General features: G+C 61.4%; 2 protein-coding genes across 2 annotated transcripts; one reads left to right on the forward strand and one right to left on the reverse strand.

The window, feature by feature from the left end:
- The first annotated feature begins 8,075 nt into the window (after positions 1-8,075).
- On the forward strand, positions 8,076-9,767 carry IL17B (interleukin 17B). Its single transcript, XM_050312071.1, has 3 exons — positions 8,076-8,096; positions 9,000-9,286; positions 9,509-9,767. The coding sequence occupies exons 1-3, from the start codon at positions 8,076-8,078 to the stop codon at positions 9,765-9,767; spliced, it is 567 nt and encodes a 188-aa protein (XP_050168028.1).
- Positions 9,768-10,819: 1,052 nt separating this feature from the next.
- On the reverse strand, positions 10,820-14,072 carry PCYOX1L (prenylcysteine oxidase 1 like). Its single transcript, XM_050311926.1, has 6 exons — positions 13,944-14,072; positions 13,393-13,599; positions 12,743-12,917; positions 12,440-12,651; positions 12,206-12,346; positions 10,820-11,639 (listed from the first exon to the last, which is right to left on the reverse strand). The coding sequence occupies exons 1-6, from the start codon at positions 14,032-14,034 to the stop codon at positions 10,981-10,983; spliced, it is 1,485 nt and encodes a 494-aa protein (XP_050167883.1). The 5' UTR covers positions 14,035-14,072; the 3' UTR covers positions 10,820-10,980.
- Between the last annotated feature and the right edge of the window lie 1,360 nt (positions 14,073-15,432).

The following is a 15,432-nucleotide window of genomic DNA, read 5'->3' on the forward strand; positions in this document are numbered from 1 at the left end:
GGGCACCCCAGCCCCTGAGGCCAGCTGGGCTGAGAACGCCGGGAAGGGCTGGCACAGGGAGATGCTGGAGGAGCCCCGTTTCGCCCTGCCTGTCCCTGCCCGCGCCCAGGGCAGGCAGCAGACAGAGCAGGAGCTCCCAGGCTGCCGGCGAAGTCTCAGCACCAAGGGCCCCTCGTTCCCACCACCCCACGCACCCTCCCGCTCCCTCCAGCCGCGGGCACCCACCTGCAGCCCCGCTCCTGCGGCGGGGACACCGCGGGGACACGGCCACGTGCCCGCCACCTCCTCCCGGCACATTATAACCCGCCACTGGCACCCCGGCGCTGCCAGCCGGCCTTTTTGAAGCGGCTGGCATGGGAGCCCTGGGTGAAAAACTCCTTCCAGGCTGCTCAGAAGCTGGAAAACCTTTTTCTTTTTACCTTATATGAGCTGCCGGAGGAGGCCAGGCTGCCGACGGGCACCGCTGTCAGGGGCGCCGAGGGGATCCATTGGCTGGGGTGCCGTCACGTGGCCCCTCCGCCGTGACCCGCCGCCGCGCAGCCCAGTGTTGCTTTTACCCCCTAAGGAAGGGCCGCTTGACAATTTTCATATTTCTTCTAAATTTGGAGATTTCAGACAATGCTGGGAGGCTTGGCTCGGGATGCCAGAGGCCCATGTGGAAGTCATTAAGCCGGAGAGGGGGAGCAAGGGAAGGAGGGCTGGGGGGAGAGAGGGGGAGGAGAGCGGCCAGAGCTGCGCTGGCTGCCAGCGACGCGCCTGGGAACCCAGGCCATCCCTCCCGGAGAAAGTTGTTTGCAATAACCGACTTCCTCCCGGGACGGTGCGCGGAGGGAACGCGCATCCCACCGCCGGTGGGGCGGGGGTCCAGCTGTGGGGCTGGGGCGGCGCTGGTGTCCGTCCTGCCGGCCGGGGGAAGGAAGCGGAGATGCTCCCTGGCCCGGCTGGAGGTGGCTTGTGACTCCCATTACTTTGAAAAACTCCATCTGGCCTGGGAAAAAGGGCGTTTCGGCAGCCGCAGGGCTCTCGCCGGGCTGCCCGTGTGTGCAGGGTGAGATCCTCGAGTGCTGGCAGGGCTGGGACCCGCATGGGGTGGTGGTGGCGAGGCCAGGGCTGCAGGGCTGGATGCACGTGGCATCTTTCCCGGGTTTCGGCGGCGCGGGGAGCCTGTGTGGGAGCTCCGTCACCGCGGGGCTGTGTCGGCCCCGGCCCCTCCCGGCCCTGTGTGGACCACGAGTCCATGTATGGCTTCCAGCCGGCACTGGGGCCCCCTTAATGAGCAGCCAGTTGGCAGTTCAGGCGGGAAACACCCGGCACCAAAGCGCCTTCATCCTCCTGCTCTGACCATCAACCCCCAGCATGGAGAGGAAGGGTTGTCTCCGCTCCGGTCGCTGCTGCTCTGCACGAGCCCCTCTGGTCCCACAGAGCTGTGCTGGGATCCCCCAGGCAGGGGATCCAGCAGCAGAGAAGCACACAATAGCCAAGGGAGAGTCACAGAGCAAGGGGAGGCACTGCCAGCTTCTCCTCTGGGGGAAGCAAAGAGCTGGTCTCTAGGGTCTCATGTCCTGAGAGGATCCTGGTTCCTGGGAAGGAGCTTGATCGTGAGCCCTGCACAGGCACAGTGGCAGGTCCTGGTACAGGGGGATGTGCACACACTGTCGTAACCTCAGTGGGGACAAATGTTGAGTAAGAGTCTGGCAGAGCAGGACTTCCACCAGTAACACATCCCAGGGAAAAGAGAGGGGTCCTAGCATTTTCAGACCCCTCAGTCTGTTGGGACAGCCCTAGAGCAAGGGCCAGGGCCCCTCTGCCATCATGCCAGGCTTTGTACAGGGATGGTGCAGAGTGTTTGACATTTCCCCAGCTCCCATCTGGATTTACACACCACCAAAGCCCCTGCTACAGGAGCTGAACATCCCTGCAGCACCCCTGTGTGTGTACCTGGGACATCCCTCATCCCAGAGGGTGCTGCCCCACCAGCTGCACTAAAGGAGAAGCAGCGAACCAGACTGTGCTGGACAAGGCAGTAGAAAGCAGCCTCGAGGGATGCCCAGAGCCTGCCAGGAGAGCAGGGACGGGAGCGGCAGTGCTTGGACCTGCTGGCAGCATGGCCAGACCCAGGGGGGACAGGCAGTGGGTGCCCTCCAAAGAGCAAGAGACACCATCCAGGGACCCAACCAGGAATATGAAGCACTTCCTGGGGGCTGCTGGCAGCAGACTGGGGGAAAAACACAATCCTTGTTTTGATTGCTGCACACACACAGGTCCCGTGGCCTCCTGGCAGGACAAGCCTTGGTTTTGCCAGGGCCCGGGGACAGCCAGTTCCCAGCAGGTCTTTCCACTGTCACTAGGGCACAGGAATGAGCCTGGACTAGGATGGTCATGCAATGGGAACTGCACAGAACACAGCCCAAAGTAGGGTTGTCCTCCTCCCTCCGCTGTGGATAACCTTGGTGCACAGCACAGAGCTAGGACAGCATGTGTGGCATGTCCCCTGGCCATGACGGGGCTCTCCGTGGGCACAGAGCCCTCCCACACCACCTCCAGTCCCCATACCCCATCCCCCTTGCCGTGTCAGGCACCCTGTGCCCATAGGTACCAAGCTCACCCCCATCCCATGCCCTGGAAGCACAGCAGCCTCCCCAGGAGCCAGCATAGAGATCTCCCAGCTCCGCCACCCTCCAGCCCCTCTCCCCTCAGTGGGCTGGCTTTGAGTGAGGCACAACTAATGGCTGCCATTAAACAAACACTATAATTAGAAAGCAGGTTTCCTAAATGAAGTGAAAAATGTAATGTTAGCCTCTGTTTGTTCGCTGGATGCTGCTCTCTTGTTCCATGACCCAGAGGGGTCGTGCCCTGTGGTTTCTGAGAAGCCTTAATAAGGTAATGTTTAGGAGGTTACTATCTTTACAGCTCTTGTCTTATTACAACTCCATAAGAAAAACATTTGGGGCAAAGCAGGATTCCTTGGCGCGAGTTTGTTTTTGTTACTCCTTCGCTAAGATGCTGCCCAGCCATCCCTCCTTGCCACAGATTCAGTTTCAGTATCTTCATGAAAATGACATTTTTTCCCACTTCCCACTGACCTCCAACCCCCCTGGCTGGGTGTGAGGGCACGGGTCGAGCAGCAGGTCTCAGGCAGGCCGGGAGGGGAACATTGGCTGCCGGCTGCACACAGGGTGATGCCACGGGGCAGTGACGGAGAGGGAGCCCCTGGGCAGGCTCTGCCTGGCTGCTCCCACTTACAAGCAATAAGAGAAACCTCTCTCCTACAAGCCCTGCTAAGACCCAAACCCAACAAATTTACAGCCTTTTCATATGCTGCCTGATGTCAGAGGAGGCTGCTGGGGGGCAGGAGGGCATTTCTCGGCCCATATATTGTTACAGCTGCTGCCTCCCTCACCCACATGCAGGGCAAGACAGTGTGATTAATGGGTGAACTGGGCTGGAGTGGCTTTGAAGGTGACCTTCAGGACTGGCCTGTACTGCTCTGTGAATCCCTGCCCACCCCAGACTGCTAAATCAGCAGCATGGAGGAGCAGGGAATGGGCACCAGGGTGCCCATGTCTGCCCTGACTTCAAACAACCAGTTCCAATCTAGTGATGATTACCCTAAGCTCGGGAGACCCTGCATGTGCTACAGTTGTCCCATGCCCAGGGACATGGGGAGAAGTTTAAACACGAGCACAACCCACCAGGACAGTCCTAAGTGCCACTGCCAAGCTTTCCATTTACCTCTGCCTTTTGCCTTGCCCTGGGAAACTGGGAACTGGGATGCCTGCCCACAAGCAAAAGTCACCAAAGCCCTAAAAATAAGAGGCTTTCTCCTCATAAACCCAGAGGGCATCACTGCCCTGTAAACATGTGTCTGGGAGCATCCTCCAGCCCTGTGGCCCTGCAGGGAAGGAAGTGGGGATGGCTCCAGGCTGCTCTGTGTACCCAGCATGGGGCTGGAGGGTCAGCCCTTCCTGCAGCCAGGAGCTGGGATGCAGAGGGCATCCTGCAGGATTATGTCTCCCCTTTGCAATCCAGCACAAAGCGCAGCCAACCCTTCCAGAGCACCCAGGGGCTGGTGTCCAACTTAGGTGCAGGAGAAAGAAAACATGAGTGATTTGGAAACCCCGCATTGCCTGTCCCTGCTCTGCACCGAGCCCGTGAGCCCAAAAGGTTGGGGAAGGCAGCAGGGCAAGCACAGGAGTCATGGGTGGAGACCGCGGCTCTGCCCCACTGTGTTCTGCGAGGAGCTGGGGCTGCCTCACAGAGAGCACCCAAAGGGTCTCGCTGGGACCAGGGTCTGTCCATGCCTTGCACTCACACCAGCCTCGCCAGTCCTGCCCCAGTGCCACCGTCAGGGAGCCACACGTGGGGCACCGGGGCAGGGAGCGGCCGGGGCAGCTGCCGGCCCCGCTCCGGGAGCTGTGCCGGGCAGGGGCGGAAGGAAGCGGTTGTTTCCAGCACGGGGAGCAGGAGAACAGGCTTTTTCCATCAGGTGCTCTGTCTCCAGGAGCAGAAGGCAAAAGAAAACAAAAGGCAGGAGAGGAGCGGGGCCGGAGGAACCTGCACGTCTGGATCGTGTAACCAGCGACGTTCTGTAAACGCTGGGCGGCTGATGGATGTGCCGGCGGGGAGCGGCAGGATGTGCTGGATACGCATCTTCCCTCCCTCCCCGCCGTCCCGGCGCTGCCTGCAGCCGCTCTCCCGACGCCTCCGGCCCCCCGAGACCCTCCTGTCCAGGGGGTGGGCAGCTTAGGGTGCCACTGGCCCCGTGGGCCCCAGCCCCAGAGGACAGCCCTGTTCATCTCTGCCTCCGGACGCCGAAGCTTGGCTGTTATCTCCAGCGTGTGATTCAAAGGGCGTGATTTACAGCCAGCCCAGAGCATCACCCAGCTCCCCACCCGGGGAGGCAGAAGGGCTGCTGGGACAGCTGGATTAGGGCTATATAAATTATATTGTCCACCGATGCAGAGCCCTGATGCGGCGAGACTCTGAGCTGCCAACACGGTCGCCCTCCTGCCCGCGGCACCTCAGCACTGCATCGGGCAATGCCCCTCTCCTGCCATGGGAAAGCCCTTGCTGCCAGGATAGGGTCTCTGGTAACAGTGCTGGCATCATGGGGACGCGGAAGGGGCTGGGTCCTTGTCTCACAACAGCAGCCAGGGGGAGAGGAATGATGAATTCCTGGTTGCCCTGTCCAGCCGTGCCGTGTCTCTGTGTTTATGTGATGGCAGGAGCTGGCAGGATTAAGTGCATTTTGGTTTTTTTCCCTTTTTTGAGGACAGGGAGTTTTAATTCCCACCAAACAATGTTCTTTTTCCAGCAAGCTTAAAATAAGCCTTTTTGGCTCGAGTGTCTCTGGAGCTGCTCACGCGCCGAGTGGGCCGTTGTGCAAATATGGATGTGAGCTCCGCACTGGGCCGGCTCTACCTGCCGGGGGGAGCAGGGGGATGCAGGAGGCCCCTGGCTCTGGCCCTCCTCATGGGGCTGGCTCTGGCCAGGACAGCTCACTGGAACACACTTTCCTTTGATGAGTGGAAAATGTTGCTCACGTGGAGATAGGATGTGCCGTGGCCATGCTGGAGCCTCCTGCCAGAGCCATCTGTCTGGCCCAGGTGTGGGGGTGTGCCCAGCTGTGGGGAAGTGCTCAGCTGTGCTGGGGCCTCACAGACCCCATGAGGATCCAGGCTTGGGAGCAGCCTGGTGCCCAGAGAAGCTGCCATGCCCTGCAGAGTGGCACCAGCAGTGATGCTGCCCACTGTGGGACCACAGACCCCACACCAGCCGCTCCTGCCCTGGCAGGGACATTCCTGCTTGTGAAAAAAGGCAAGAAGCTATTTTCTGCCAGTGTGGAACTGTGGTCTGATTTCCCCACTTTCCCTTACCCATGGTCCCCCATAGTGTGCTGTGCCACGTCCTCCCTGCCCAGTGCATCCCTCCCACTGAGCATGGCAGGACACAGCTGCCCTGCATCCCTCTACCCCGGGTCCTCTGGCTGGGCTGGGGCCCCGCCATGGGTTCCAAGATGGTTACCCTGGCAAATAAGAACTTGTGTTTCCTTGGGGCAGGTAGAGCATATCTTCATGATTTCTCCTGCCCCATTTGGGGACCAGTTCCCACTCTCCAGGCTCTGCTTTCCACCGAAGTTTCCCATGGCAGTGGGGCAATGTGGCAGGGAGGTAGCAGGGGTGAGCACCTACAACAAAACCAAAGCACACCTCTCCCCTCCAGGTAACCCCTCCCAGGGGAGCCTTGGGGGGGTTTCCAGCCCTTCCCAGCCATCCAACCCCAGCACACCCTGCTCCCACAGGGATGGCATTGCAGCCAGCACGGGCACACAGAGTGCTGCAGCCAGCCTGTCCCAGCCTGGAGGCAGAGGCTGGCCATGACCCAGCCGCCCGCACATCCCAGCCCCTTCCCTCGCGCGAGGCCGGTGGGGAAAAGCCTCCCGCGCCCGCCCCTGCCTCCCCCAGCTTATCAAATTTGGCCATGTCTGAAAAGCCCTGGTTTCCTTTTCACCAAAAAAGATCAAAACTGGGTAATTGGCTGCCGGCACAGATGCCTCTGCGCCTCTCTCATGTGTAAACAGCATTGCCGAGTGCTGACACAACGCAGGCGGCCGCGGCACAGGCAGGCGCCCCCGGCCTGGGGCTGCTTCACCAGCCCTTGTGGGGGTCACAGAATAGGGGGTGAAGTTACTGGATGCAGGCAGGAGCTGGCTCAGCACCCCAGAAAAGGCTGGTGGCAGAGGGTCGGGCGCTGCCTTACACCCAGTGAAGTACAGGCAGGTGGTTGCAGGGCTTCTGCGACAGCCAGGTCCCCTCTGCCAGGTCCCAAGGTGACAAACGGGACACTGTGCTCAGTGCACAGCATCAGACTTCACCCCAGGGGACAGCAAAGCCCCCAAAATGCTATGCTGGGGCTGTCCTTGGGGATGTTAACATGGGCTGGGGTGGGTGGGAGCAGCTGGGCTGTGTTCCCTGGGGCTGGTAGGAGGAGAGGGACAGTGTGAGCTGGGGGTACAGCAGCTTTTACCCTATTTGCAGAGTTTTCAGGAGGCCCAGTTCATGGACTGGGAAGAGGAGGTGGAAATTTCCCACTGCCCTACAAAGCTCAAGGGCCTTCAAATCCCTGGGGATGTGCAGTGAGTCGGGAGGAGGAGGGAAACTCATCACCCAGTGCTGCCACCAAAGGAGCAGGGCAGAGTCTGCTGCCCGGGAGCGTGGGGAACAGCGCCGAGTCCTCCGCCTGCCGCTGGGCCTGGGAGGGGAGGAGAGCGGGATGCAGGGAGGGATGGAGGGCGGGATGGAGAGGAGGAGGAATGGAGGGGAGGAGGGATGCAGACTGGGGTGCTGTTGGGTGGCGGACAGCACCATCGCGTGGCACCTGACCGCAGGGACAGCGACAGCCCAGGGCAGCCACCTCTCCCCCCTCCCTGAGATGGGGCATTAGTGCCGGCCCCCCGTGTCTCAGTTTCTCCCCCCACAGCACCGTGCACCCTGATGCTTGGCCCCAGAAGCCAAGAGCAGCACCCACCACTAACACCCACTTCCCTGCAGCTCTGGGGCCCCGACCCAGGGTCAGCTGTGGGTACAGCTGGTGTGTTCCCATGGGCAGGAGTTGAGAATCGATGTGAGGACAGCAGGAGGGGAAGAGTTTGGGGACAGACAGGCTAGGGATGCAGAGAATGATGGGTGCCATCGGCTCACTGCTGGGCAGGAGGGTCTAGGGGCTCCTGAGGACAGAGCTGGTGTTGGTGGCACATGGAGGGCAGAGACCAAACCCTGCCCCCCTAGGGCAGGTTATTGCCTAGGGAGCCCCTCCGGGCTGCCTGGTCCAGGGGATGTGCCACCAACCACAGCCACCACCACCACCGTGGAGCCAGTGCCCAGAGCAGCGGCGGGTGGCCAAGTCCCAGACCACACTGGCCCCTTGCCCTGCCGGCGCCGAGCCTCCCTGGCACCTTGGGGACCGGACACACCTCTGGCAGGGCACAGCAGGGGCTGGGGCTTTCCCTTTTTAGCTCCCTCGCTCTCTGGTGTCAGCCACACTGCAGGACAGCGGCCGTCAGCCCCTCCGTGGCCATGGAGTGGGCTCCAAACCTGGTAGGTGACTCCACGGCGGCTCAGGGCTCGCTGCTCGTTTTCCTTCCTTAATATAATTATTTGTATGGTTGTTTACGGGTGGCTACCTGGGTTTGTTTGCTTTGGAGATGCCTGCTGTGACCTGCTACGGCCATCGCTCCCATGCCTGGCATGGTGAGGATGCAACAACCTCGGAGAGCAAAACTGGGACAGTCCGAGTGGAGGGGGAAAACAGCCCTGGCTGAGTGGTCCCTGTCCCAGGGCACTGCACACCCATGGGCAGGGTGTGGGGCTGCCTCAGCCGACTGCAGGGACACAAATAGCAGGGAGCAGGACTACAGAAAGCAACTTTGTTCACTGCTGGGCAGCCTGCCGGGTGCCAGCACACGGCAGCTCGGCCCTGCGAGCTGGAGGGAGAAGGGGAGGAAAAAGCATCTTTTCTCTCTCACCGTCCTCAGAGTACAGAGGGAGGGAGAGGAGGGTTTGGATAAAGATCCCATTCTTGTCTGTCTCATCTCTAAGGCTCCTTTTAAACCAGAGGCTGTCCAGGTACAGCCTGAGCTGAGGGTGTACCCATCCCTCCCAGCATGCAGCTGCTGGGTGGGCAGTGAAGGGACTGGGCACATCTTGGGCAGCAGAGGGGCACTTTGGGCAACACAAATTGTCAGCTGCAAGGTGAGGGTCTTCACAGCCACACGCATCAGCTGGGGTCATCATTACCCTGTGCTCACCATCCCTGCAAACTGCTCTCAATGTTTCCACGGGTCTCACCTGCAGGCCAGAGCTCCTTTGGGGGTTGCACTTGCCATCCCAAAGTCACTGCAGTCCTGCCATCACCTGCTGACCCCTGGGAAGTGGGAGAGCTCCCCTTCCATGCCAGTCCTGCAGCCCAAGCAGCCACACATCGTCCTCCTTCTTCCTCAGCTTCTCCTCTGCATCTTCACCTTTGCCATGGTCCTGGTCCCTGAGGCGAAGGATCAAAGCAAGGCAGCGAAGGGCAGGAGAAGGGGCCTGGCACGGCCCCCAACAGCCACCCCTGCCCTCGCCTGGGCCCCGGACGACCCTTACACCACCATGGCAGACTACGAGCACAGCATCCAGGACATGGTGCGCCAGCTGAGGAACAGCTCTGAGCCAGGTGACACCAAGTGCCAGGTCAACCTGAGGCTCTGGAGGTCCAACCGGAGGAGCCTGTCCCCCTGGGCCTACAGGTGAGCTTGGGGCAGGGACCCTGGGGACACGCAAGGTCCTGTGCCTTGTCTCTGTGCCAGGAAGCACCGCGGCAGCCACAGGTGCAGCGTCACGGGTCTGTGGTGGCTGCTGGATGGTGCAACAGGATGTGATGCAGAACCCCATTTCATTGCCCTCTCCAGCCACCCACTGCTCCCATCTCACCATCTTTCCAACCTTGTCTCATTTTCCCTTTCCTCCAGCATAAACCATGACGCAACACGGATCCCAGCGGACATCCCCGAGGCCCGATGCCTCTGCACTGGCTGCATCAACCCCTTCACGATGCAGGAGGACCGCACCATGGCCAGCATTCCCATCTACAGCCGGCTCCCTGTCCGCCGGCTGCTCTGCCAGGTGCCAGGAGAGGTGGGGCACAAGCCCTCCGGGAAGAAGAAGTGCCACAAGAAGTATCAGATGGTCATGGAGACCATCGCTGTGGGCTGCACCTGCATCTTCTGAGGTTGCAAAGCTAACCCCTGCAGCTACCCACGGGCATCTAACCAGCTTGCTCTTGCTTCCTGAGCTTGCCCAGCCCTCTGGGAGAGGGTCACCTGGCTGAGCATCAGGAAGAAGGGAGCCCCTGCGCAAAGCCATGGCAGCTCCAGCAGCTCCCCGAAATTCCCCTGCAGACTCCATCAGCCTCAGCCCAAGCAGCCACTTTGGGGACACCCAGAGCAGAGGCAGCCCCTGCAAGTCCCCCAGCCTATGCAGTCCCGTGGCCTTGCAGCGAGACATCCACTGCCCTGAGCCCCCCGAACCTCAGCAGGATGGGCTGGGGGACAGAGGGAGGCAGCTGCCCGCTGGCCCCTCTGGCTGGGCAGGATCAGGCCTCCTCCCTTCCCGAAGTCCCCACTTGCCTTCGTTCCCTCCATCGGTGCAACAGCTCTGGTAGCACCCAGCTCTCCCCAATCCTCCCATAAGTTCCTCTGTGCCAGCCCAGGCAGTCCAGGGTGAGTGGCTGGTGGTTTGGGCAGCTTCTGAGGTCTTCAATAAAGTGCATTGCTGGCCCCTGTCTCGGCCTGTCACGCTGCCCCTTCACCCTGCCCACCCAGGGTCGGGGTGCCCAGTCTTCTCCCACCAAGGCTCTTCTGCCTCCTCAGAGCTCGGGGAAGCCTGAACACTCCCAGAAACAGGGAGCACCCAGCAGGAACTGAGACAGCCCACCCTGCAGCCCATTCCCAGGGCACCAAGCCCATGAGCAGGGTTAAGCTCCATGCACATGCATGGCATGGCAGAGGCTGTGGGACATCCTGCCCCAGCCAGGGCCAGCCCTACCACTGAGTTCCACAGGGGCAAAGCCAGGAAGGAAGGAGGGACTGTGGTGGGAGCCAGGCAGCTCAAAAGGAGGCCCTCATCTGCTGCTAATGCCAGCCAGCCTCTCCCTTGAAAGCCCCCTGAGATGCCTCCTAAACACATTGGCCCTTTCTCGAGGGAGAAGGCACAGGCTCCTTTCCAGTAGAGCCTGTGGACGGGGAACAGGGAAACTGAGGCACATGGCACAGACACAGCAGCACTAGGCAGGAACTGTATTCCTGAAGGTGACGCACGTTCCAGTCATCTGGGACACAGCCTGTCCCTTGTCCCCCAGCCCCAAAGCCCCGGTCTCCCCAAGGCAATAAATACTCCCCAGGCTACCCCGCACCAAAGCTCCCGGCCCACCGCCCTCCGGGCATCACAGCTCCGTCTTCACCTTGTGCATCAAGTCCTTCTGGTCGATTTTCTCCAGGTCCTGATGCCAGCGGTTATAAGCCAGCAGGGCCACGTTTTTGGCCGCCACTGCTATCATCTCCATGGAGCTGGCCACCCACTCCGCGCCGCTGAGGTAGAAGAGGTTTTCATGGAGCACGATGGGCGGGAGGGACTTGGCGGCGTCGTAGCGGGGATACGTCTGCCACTCTGTCACCTGCACCGAGTAGTAGGACCTGAAGAGGGTCTTCAGCTGGTGCTTGTCCAGTGGTTCTTGGGAGAGGACGCGCCACACCGCAGCCTCCTGGGGCTGCTTGCGCCGGAAAGCTGCCGAGATGTTGACGGGACAGATGTTGTCCATGGCGTTGAAGAAGAGGTCGGGGGTGTCGGTGGTGAGGATGCTGGTGAAAGGGAAGAGCTTGGGGTCAGGGAAGCCGAAGTAGGAGGAGTTGAGGTAGCCGTGCACCACAGAGGTGACGGAGGGCTGGAAGGCTCCGGGGAAGTCAGCGATGGGCGGCTCAAAGTTCTCAAAGGTAAAGTTGCTCCTGCTGGGATGCAGGGGCGTCGTCACAACCACCATGTCGTAGAAAGCTGAGCCCTGGCCTTCGCTGCTCTCGTAGTGTACCTGGTACAGGGCTCTGCCCTCTGAAAAGACACAGTGGACAGTTAGGAGTGGCCCTGAGCCCCCAGTGGTATTGCCCTGTCCCTCTCTTTTCTAGCATGGCCTCCATGCTACTGGTTTTCCAGTACATACCAGTACTCAACCATAGCACCTGATGGTCACAGATGAGTTGCTGACACTTTAGGGCAGCAGAAAGACTTTATCAAAACTGGGAGAAAGTTTCCAGACAAGCCCAGCCCATGCCCTAGACCCCAGCTATCTAACTCTTCTTTTGTGCTGGATGGGGAGCAAGTCTCCAACAAGGATGGTGACACAGGGTGACCTGAGAGACCTGATGAGGGAAGGAGGGAGGGAGGGGGACCTCAGGGTTGATTTCTGCACTGCAGGGTCCTCACTGGGTCAGAGCAGGGGATGAGATAGATAGACCCCTGATCCCTTGCCCAAATGCCTTACCAGGACCAGGATGCTCTCCAGCCCCAGCATTCCCCATGCTGCCACCACCAAACTCCCGCCCTGGTGCACCCAGACCCTCACCCAGACCCACACCCAGGCCAGCAGCACCCAGAGCAGAGCCTGTGCCCAGGCTCACCCGAGCTGTGCAGGGAGATGCCCGTCACCCTGGCCGGGATGACGTTGGCTTTGGTCAGTTTCAGCAGACCCGAACACACCAGCTTATTCCCTCCTTCCACCGCCCAGGTGCTGCCCTGGGCTCCTGCCAGTGACATGGCTCCTGTGGAGAGGAAGAGGAAGGTGGCTCAACAGCCTGCCCGCTGTTGAGTGCTGAGGAGGGTCACACAGGGAGGAGAGGGGTCCCTGTCTTCACCTGCGAAGGCAGGCACCAGCACGGACTGTCCGTAGCTGGAGCGCAGGACGGCCGCGATGACGTCGTCCACGAAGCGCTGTGTGACGCCCACCTCCAGCAAGGACTCGGCCACCGAGCGCTGTGTCATGTTGACGAAGGCATCACCCCCCAGCGAGCGCAGCAGCTCCTCCAGGCTGGAGAAGGCGTAGCCATGAGCCTGGTACTTGTAGATCCTGGAGGGGACAGGAGCACAGGGCAACTGGTGATGTGTCGGTGCTGGGAAAAATCCACTATGTCCACCCCCAGCCCCGCAGGCTCTCCTACCTCATGAACTTCTCCATCACCTCCTCCACCCACATCTGCAGGCGCAGGAAACTGATGCCATAGTGCCACCAGAGCCGGAAGAGGTTGAGCAGGTACCAGTCGGTCTCCTCCAGGACGAAGTGCTCCCCGCTGAATATGGCACTCTTCCCGGCCACCTCGCGCCGGTGCTTGAGGCCTGTCGGGAGCAGAGGGACCCCGGCCCCGCTGGGCTCGCACAGCTCCCTGGGGCTGGCTGGCTGCTGGGAAAGGCCAGTGCCCAACACCTCCATAGCAGGGAGAGACGGGCAAAAATGCTCTTGGAGGAGCATCAGGGAGCACAAGACCCCAAGGCATTGGGACTCCAGCCAAATCCTGTATGTTGGGGCATCCCATGGAGTTGCTGCTGCCTACTGGAACAAACTGGGGGGATTTTTTTGAACACTAATTCCACCAGACCTCTCACCCTGATGGTCTGCTGGGCCACCTGATCCCTTTCTGCTCAGGGCACAACAGGCTGGAGTGCACGGACAGCAAGGGGATCACCGCATGCCTGGGATGCTGGGGGGGACTGGCAGAAACCCTCCCCACTGCCCCAGGCACAGAGCCTGGGGGTCCCGCAGCCCCCAGCTCACAGAGGGAGGCCACGCAAGTGCTGGGATGCCCATGCTCACCCAGGATCTTGACGAAGTCCTGCATGTGGAGACTAAGGGCGTGGATGGAGGCTCCCCGGCTCTCATACTGCTGCTTGTTGACGGTGACGGTGGCCAGCCGCCCGCCCACGCCGGCCGCCTCGTACACGTCCAGCTGCACCTGCGGCCCGAAGTGCTGCTGCAGGAAGTAAGCGGCGGCCGAGCCCCCCAGCCCGGCGCCCACCACGGCTGCGGGCAGAGAGCGGCGAGGGGCCCGGGTCAGCAGGGCCCCGGGGGTCCGGGGTCCCGCCGCTGTCCCCGGCCACGCTCCCCGGCCGCGGGGGGAAGGGAACCAGCACCGCCTGCGAGGGCGGGGATGCCGCTGGGATGCGCTGGGATGCAGCGGGATGCAGCGGGGACAGGGATGCAGCGGGGACAGGGATGCAGGGCAGCGCGCTCCGTGCCGGGGTGCGGTACCCCCTCTCCCGGCCCCGGCGGGGCAGGCGGGCAGGAGGCGGCCCGGTGCTGCTGCCGGTACCCGGGCCGGGTGCCCCCCTCCTCACCCCGTGCCACTGCCCCGCTCCCCTCGTTACCGATGGATCGCGGCGCGGCGCGGGCGGCGGCAGGCACGGCCAGGAGCGCGGCCAGGGCCGGCAGGAGCAGCGCGGCGGGCGGCGGGGCCATGGCGCGGAGAGCGGGGCCCGGCAGCGCCCGCCCCGGCCCGCCCCTCACCGCAGGCTCGGCCCTCGCGCCCCCGCCACCGCCCAGCCCCGCCCGCCCGGGCACGGATCGGCCCCGGCCCGGAGCCCGGAGCCCGGCCCGGCCCGTCTGGCAGAGGCGGGGCGGGCGCTGTGCCCGGGGAGGGTAGGGGATACGGGGCACGGCATCCCCGCGGGCCTTGGGATGACTAAATCCCCCGGCAGACCGGCCCTGAGGGGCAGAGGGGGGATCCTCGCATCGCAAACCGCTGGTTGTGGCACACGGACAACCCCAGGCACAGCTGCGGCGAGCATCTTCCCTGCCCGATGCTCCGGGATGCTCGGCAGCATCCCGCTCGCCATCGAGGGCCCAAGCCCAGGAGCTGCCCCGGCACCCCTCTCTCCTGATGCCGGTGTGCTGGGGGTGCACCATAGGACGGTGTTCAGGCCACGCTGCTGCCAGAGCACGTTTTCCATGTGCTCCATCTGCACATGGACAATGCATACAGTGCTCACTACCCGGAGCAGGCTAGAACCTGCATGGCTCATGCATCAGCAAGGGCATTTCAAGCTTTCACTTGTACTTTCTGCCCCGGGCTAAACAAGGAGCCTGGCAGCAAGCAGCTTGTGCCAAGGGGATCCCACGGGAGCCTGCTGCTACTCAGATTACAAAGGATAGCAAAGGCTGAGCAAAAACTCCAGAACAGGTTGGACATGTAATCACAAACCCAGAGCCTACTGTAGCCAAGAGCTGGCTCCCTACTAAGGAACAAAATTTCTGTTTGAAGATACATTACCTGAACTTTGTCTCAGGAAAACACAACACAAGTGTAGGCCCCCTCTTTTCCCCAGCCAGGAACCACTTCTGAGTTCCTGCATGGGAGAGCAAATACAACCCTGAAACTCGGGCATGAACATTTTGGGGGAGCAGAGACAGAAACCACCATTGCTCAGCTCACCTGAGTCATTACAACTGGCAGAACTGACCCACCAGGATGGGGAGATGATGCTCCCAAAGCAGCTTAAAACACAGCACACAAATATCTTTGCAGCATGCCTCATGTTTTAACAAGCTCTTACTTAAGCAGCCTGATTTCCCCATGGCTGTGGGCGACAAGAAATCTGCACACAGCAGGGCTCCGAGGAGCCGGGTCAGCACTGCTCCCAATCCCCTCCCTCTCAGGCTGCCCATGCCCTGCTTGCAGGCGTTCTGGAATACTGTGCCATAAGCAAAATGCTCTGCCCCTCGCTCACAAGCTGTGATGCTTTTCTGCAGATGGCAGTGGTTGTGGCTTGAGAACTCCCAACTCTCACTGTTGCTGCAGACAAAAACCAGCAGAGCCAGAAATTACCTAACGCAGCAGCAGGATTTCCTGGTCTGGAC

Source organism: Myiozetetes cayanensis, unplaced genomic scaffold, assembly GCF_022539395.1.
Source record: "Myiozetetes cayanensis isolate MyiCay16 unplaced genomic scaffold, myiCay2020 scf17, whole genome shotgun sequence".
Classification (NCBI taxonomy): domain Eukaryota; kingdom Metazoa; phylum Chordata; class Aves; order Passeriformes; family Tyrannidae; genus Myiozetetes; species Myiozetetes cayanensis.

Bases quoted from the DNA above. Each gene is read 5' to 3' on its own strand.
- IL17B (XM_050312071.1), top strand. From the start codon at position 8,076: ATGGAGTGGGCTCCAAACCTG. The intron at 8,097-8,999 runs GTAGGTGACTCC...CTTCTTCCTCAG, and splicing joins TGGAGTGGGCTCCAAACCTG to CTTCTCCTCTGCATCTTCAC. The intron at 9,287-9,508 runs GTGAGCTTGGGG...CCTTTCCTCCAG, and splicing joins CTGTCCCCCTGGGCCTACAG to CATAAACCATGACGCAACAC.
- PCYOX1L (XM_050311926.1), bottom strand. From the start codon at position 14,034: ATGGCCCCGCCGCCCGCCGCGCTGCTCCTGCCGGCCCTGGCCGCGCTC. The intron at 12,918-13,392 runs GTGAGCATGGGC...TGCTCCCGACAG, and splicing joins GGACTTCGTCAAGATCCTGG to GCCTCAAGCACCGGCGCGAG. The intron at 11,640-12,205 runs GTGAGCCTGGGC...GTGTCTTTTCAG, and splicing joins CATCTCCCTGCACAGCTCGG to AGGGCAGAGCCCTGTACCAG.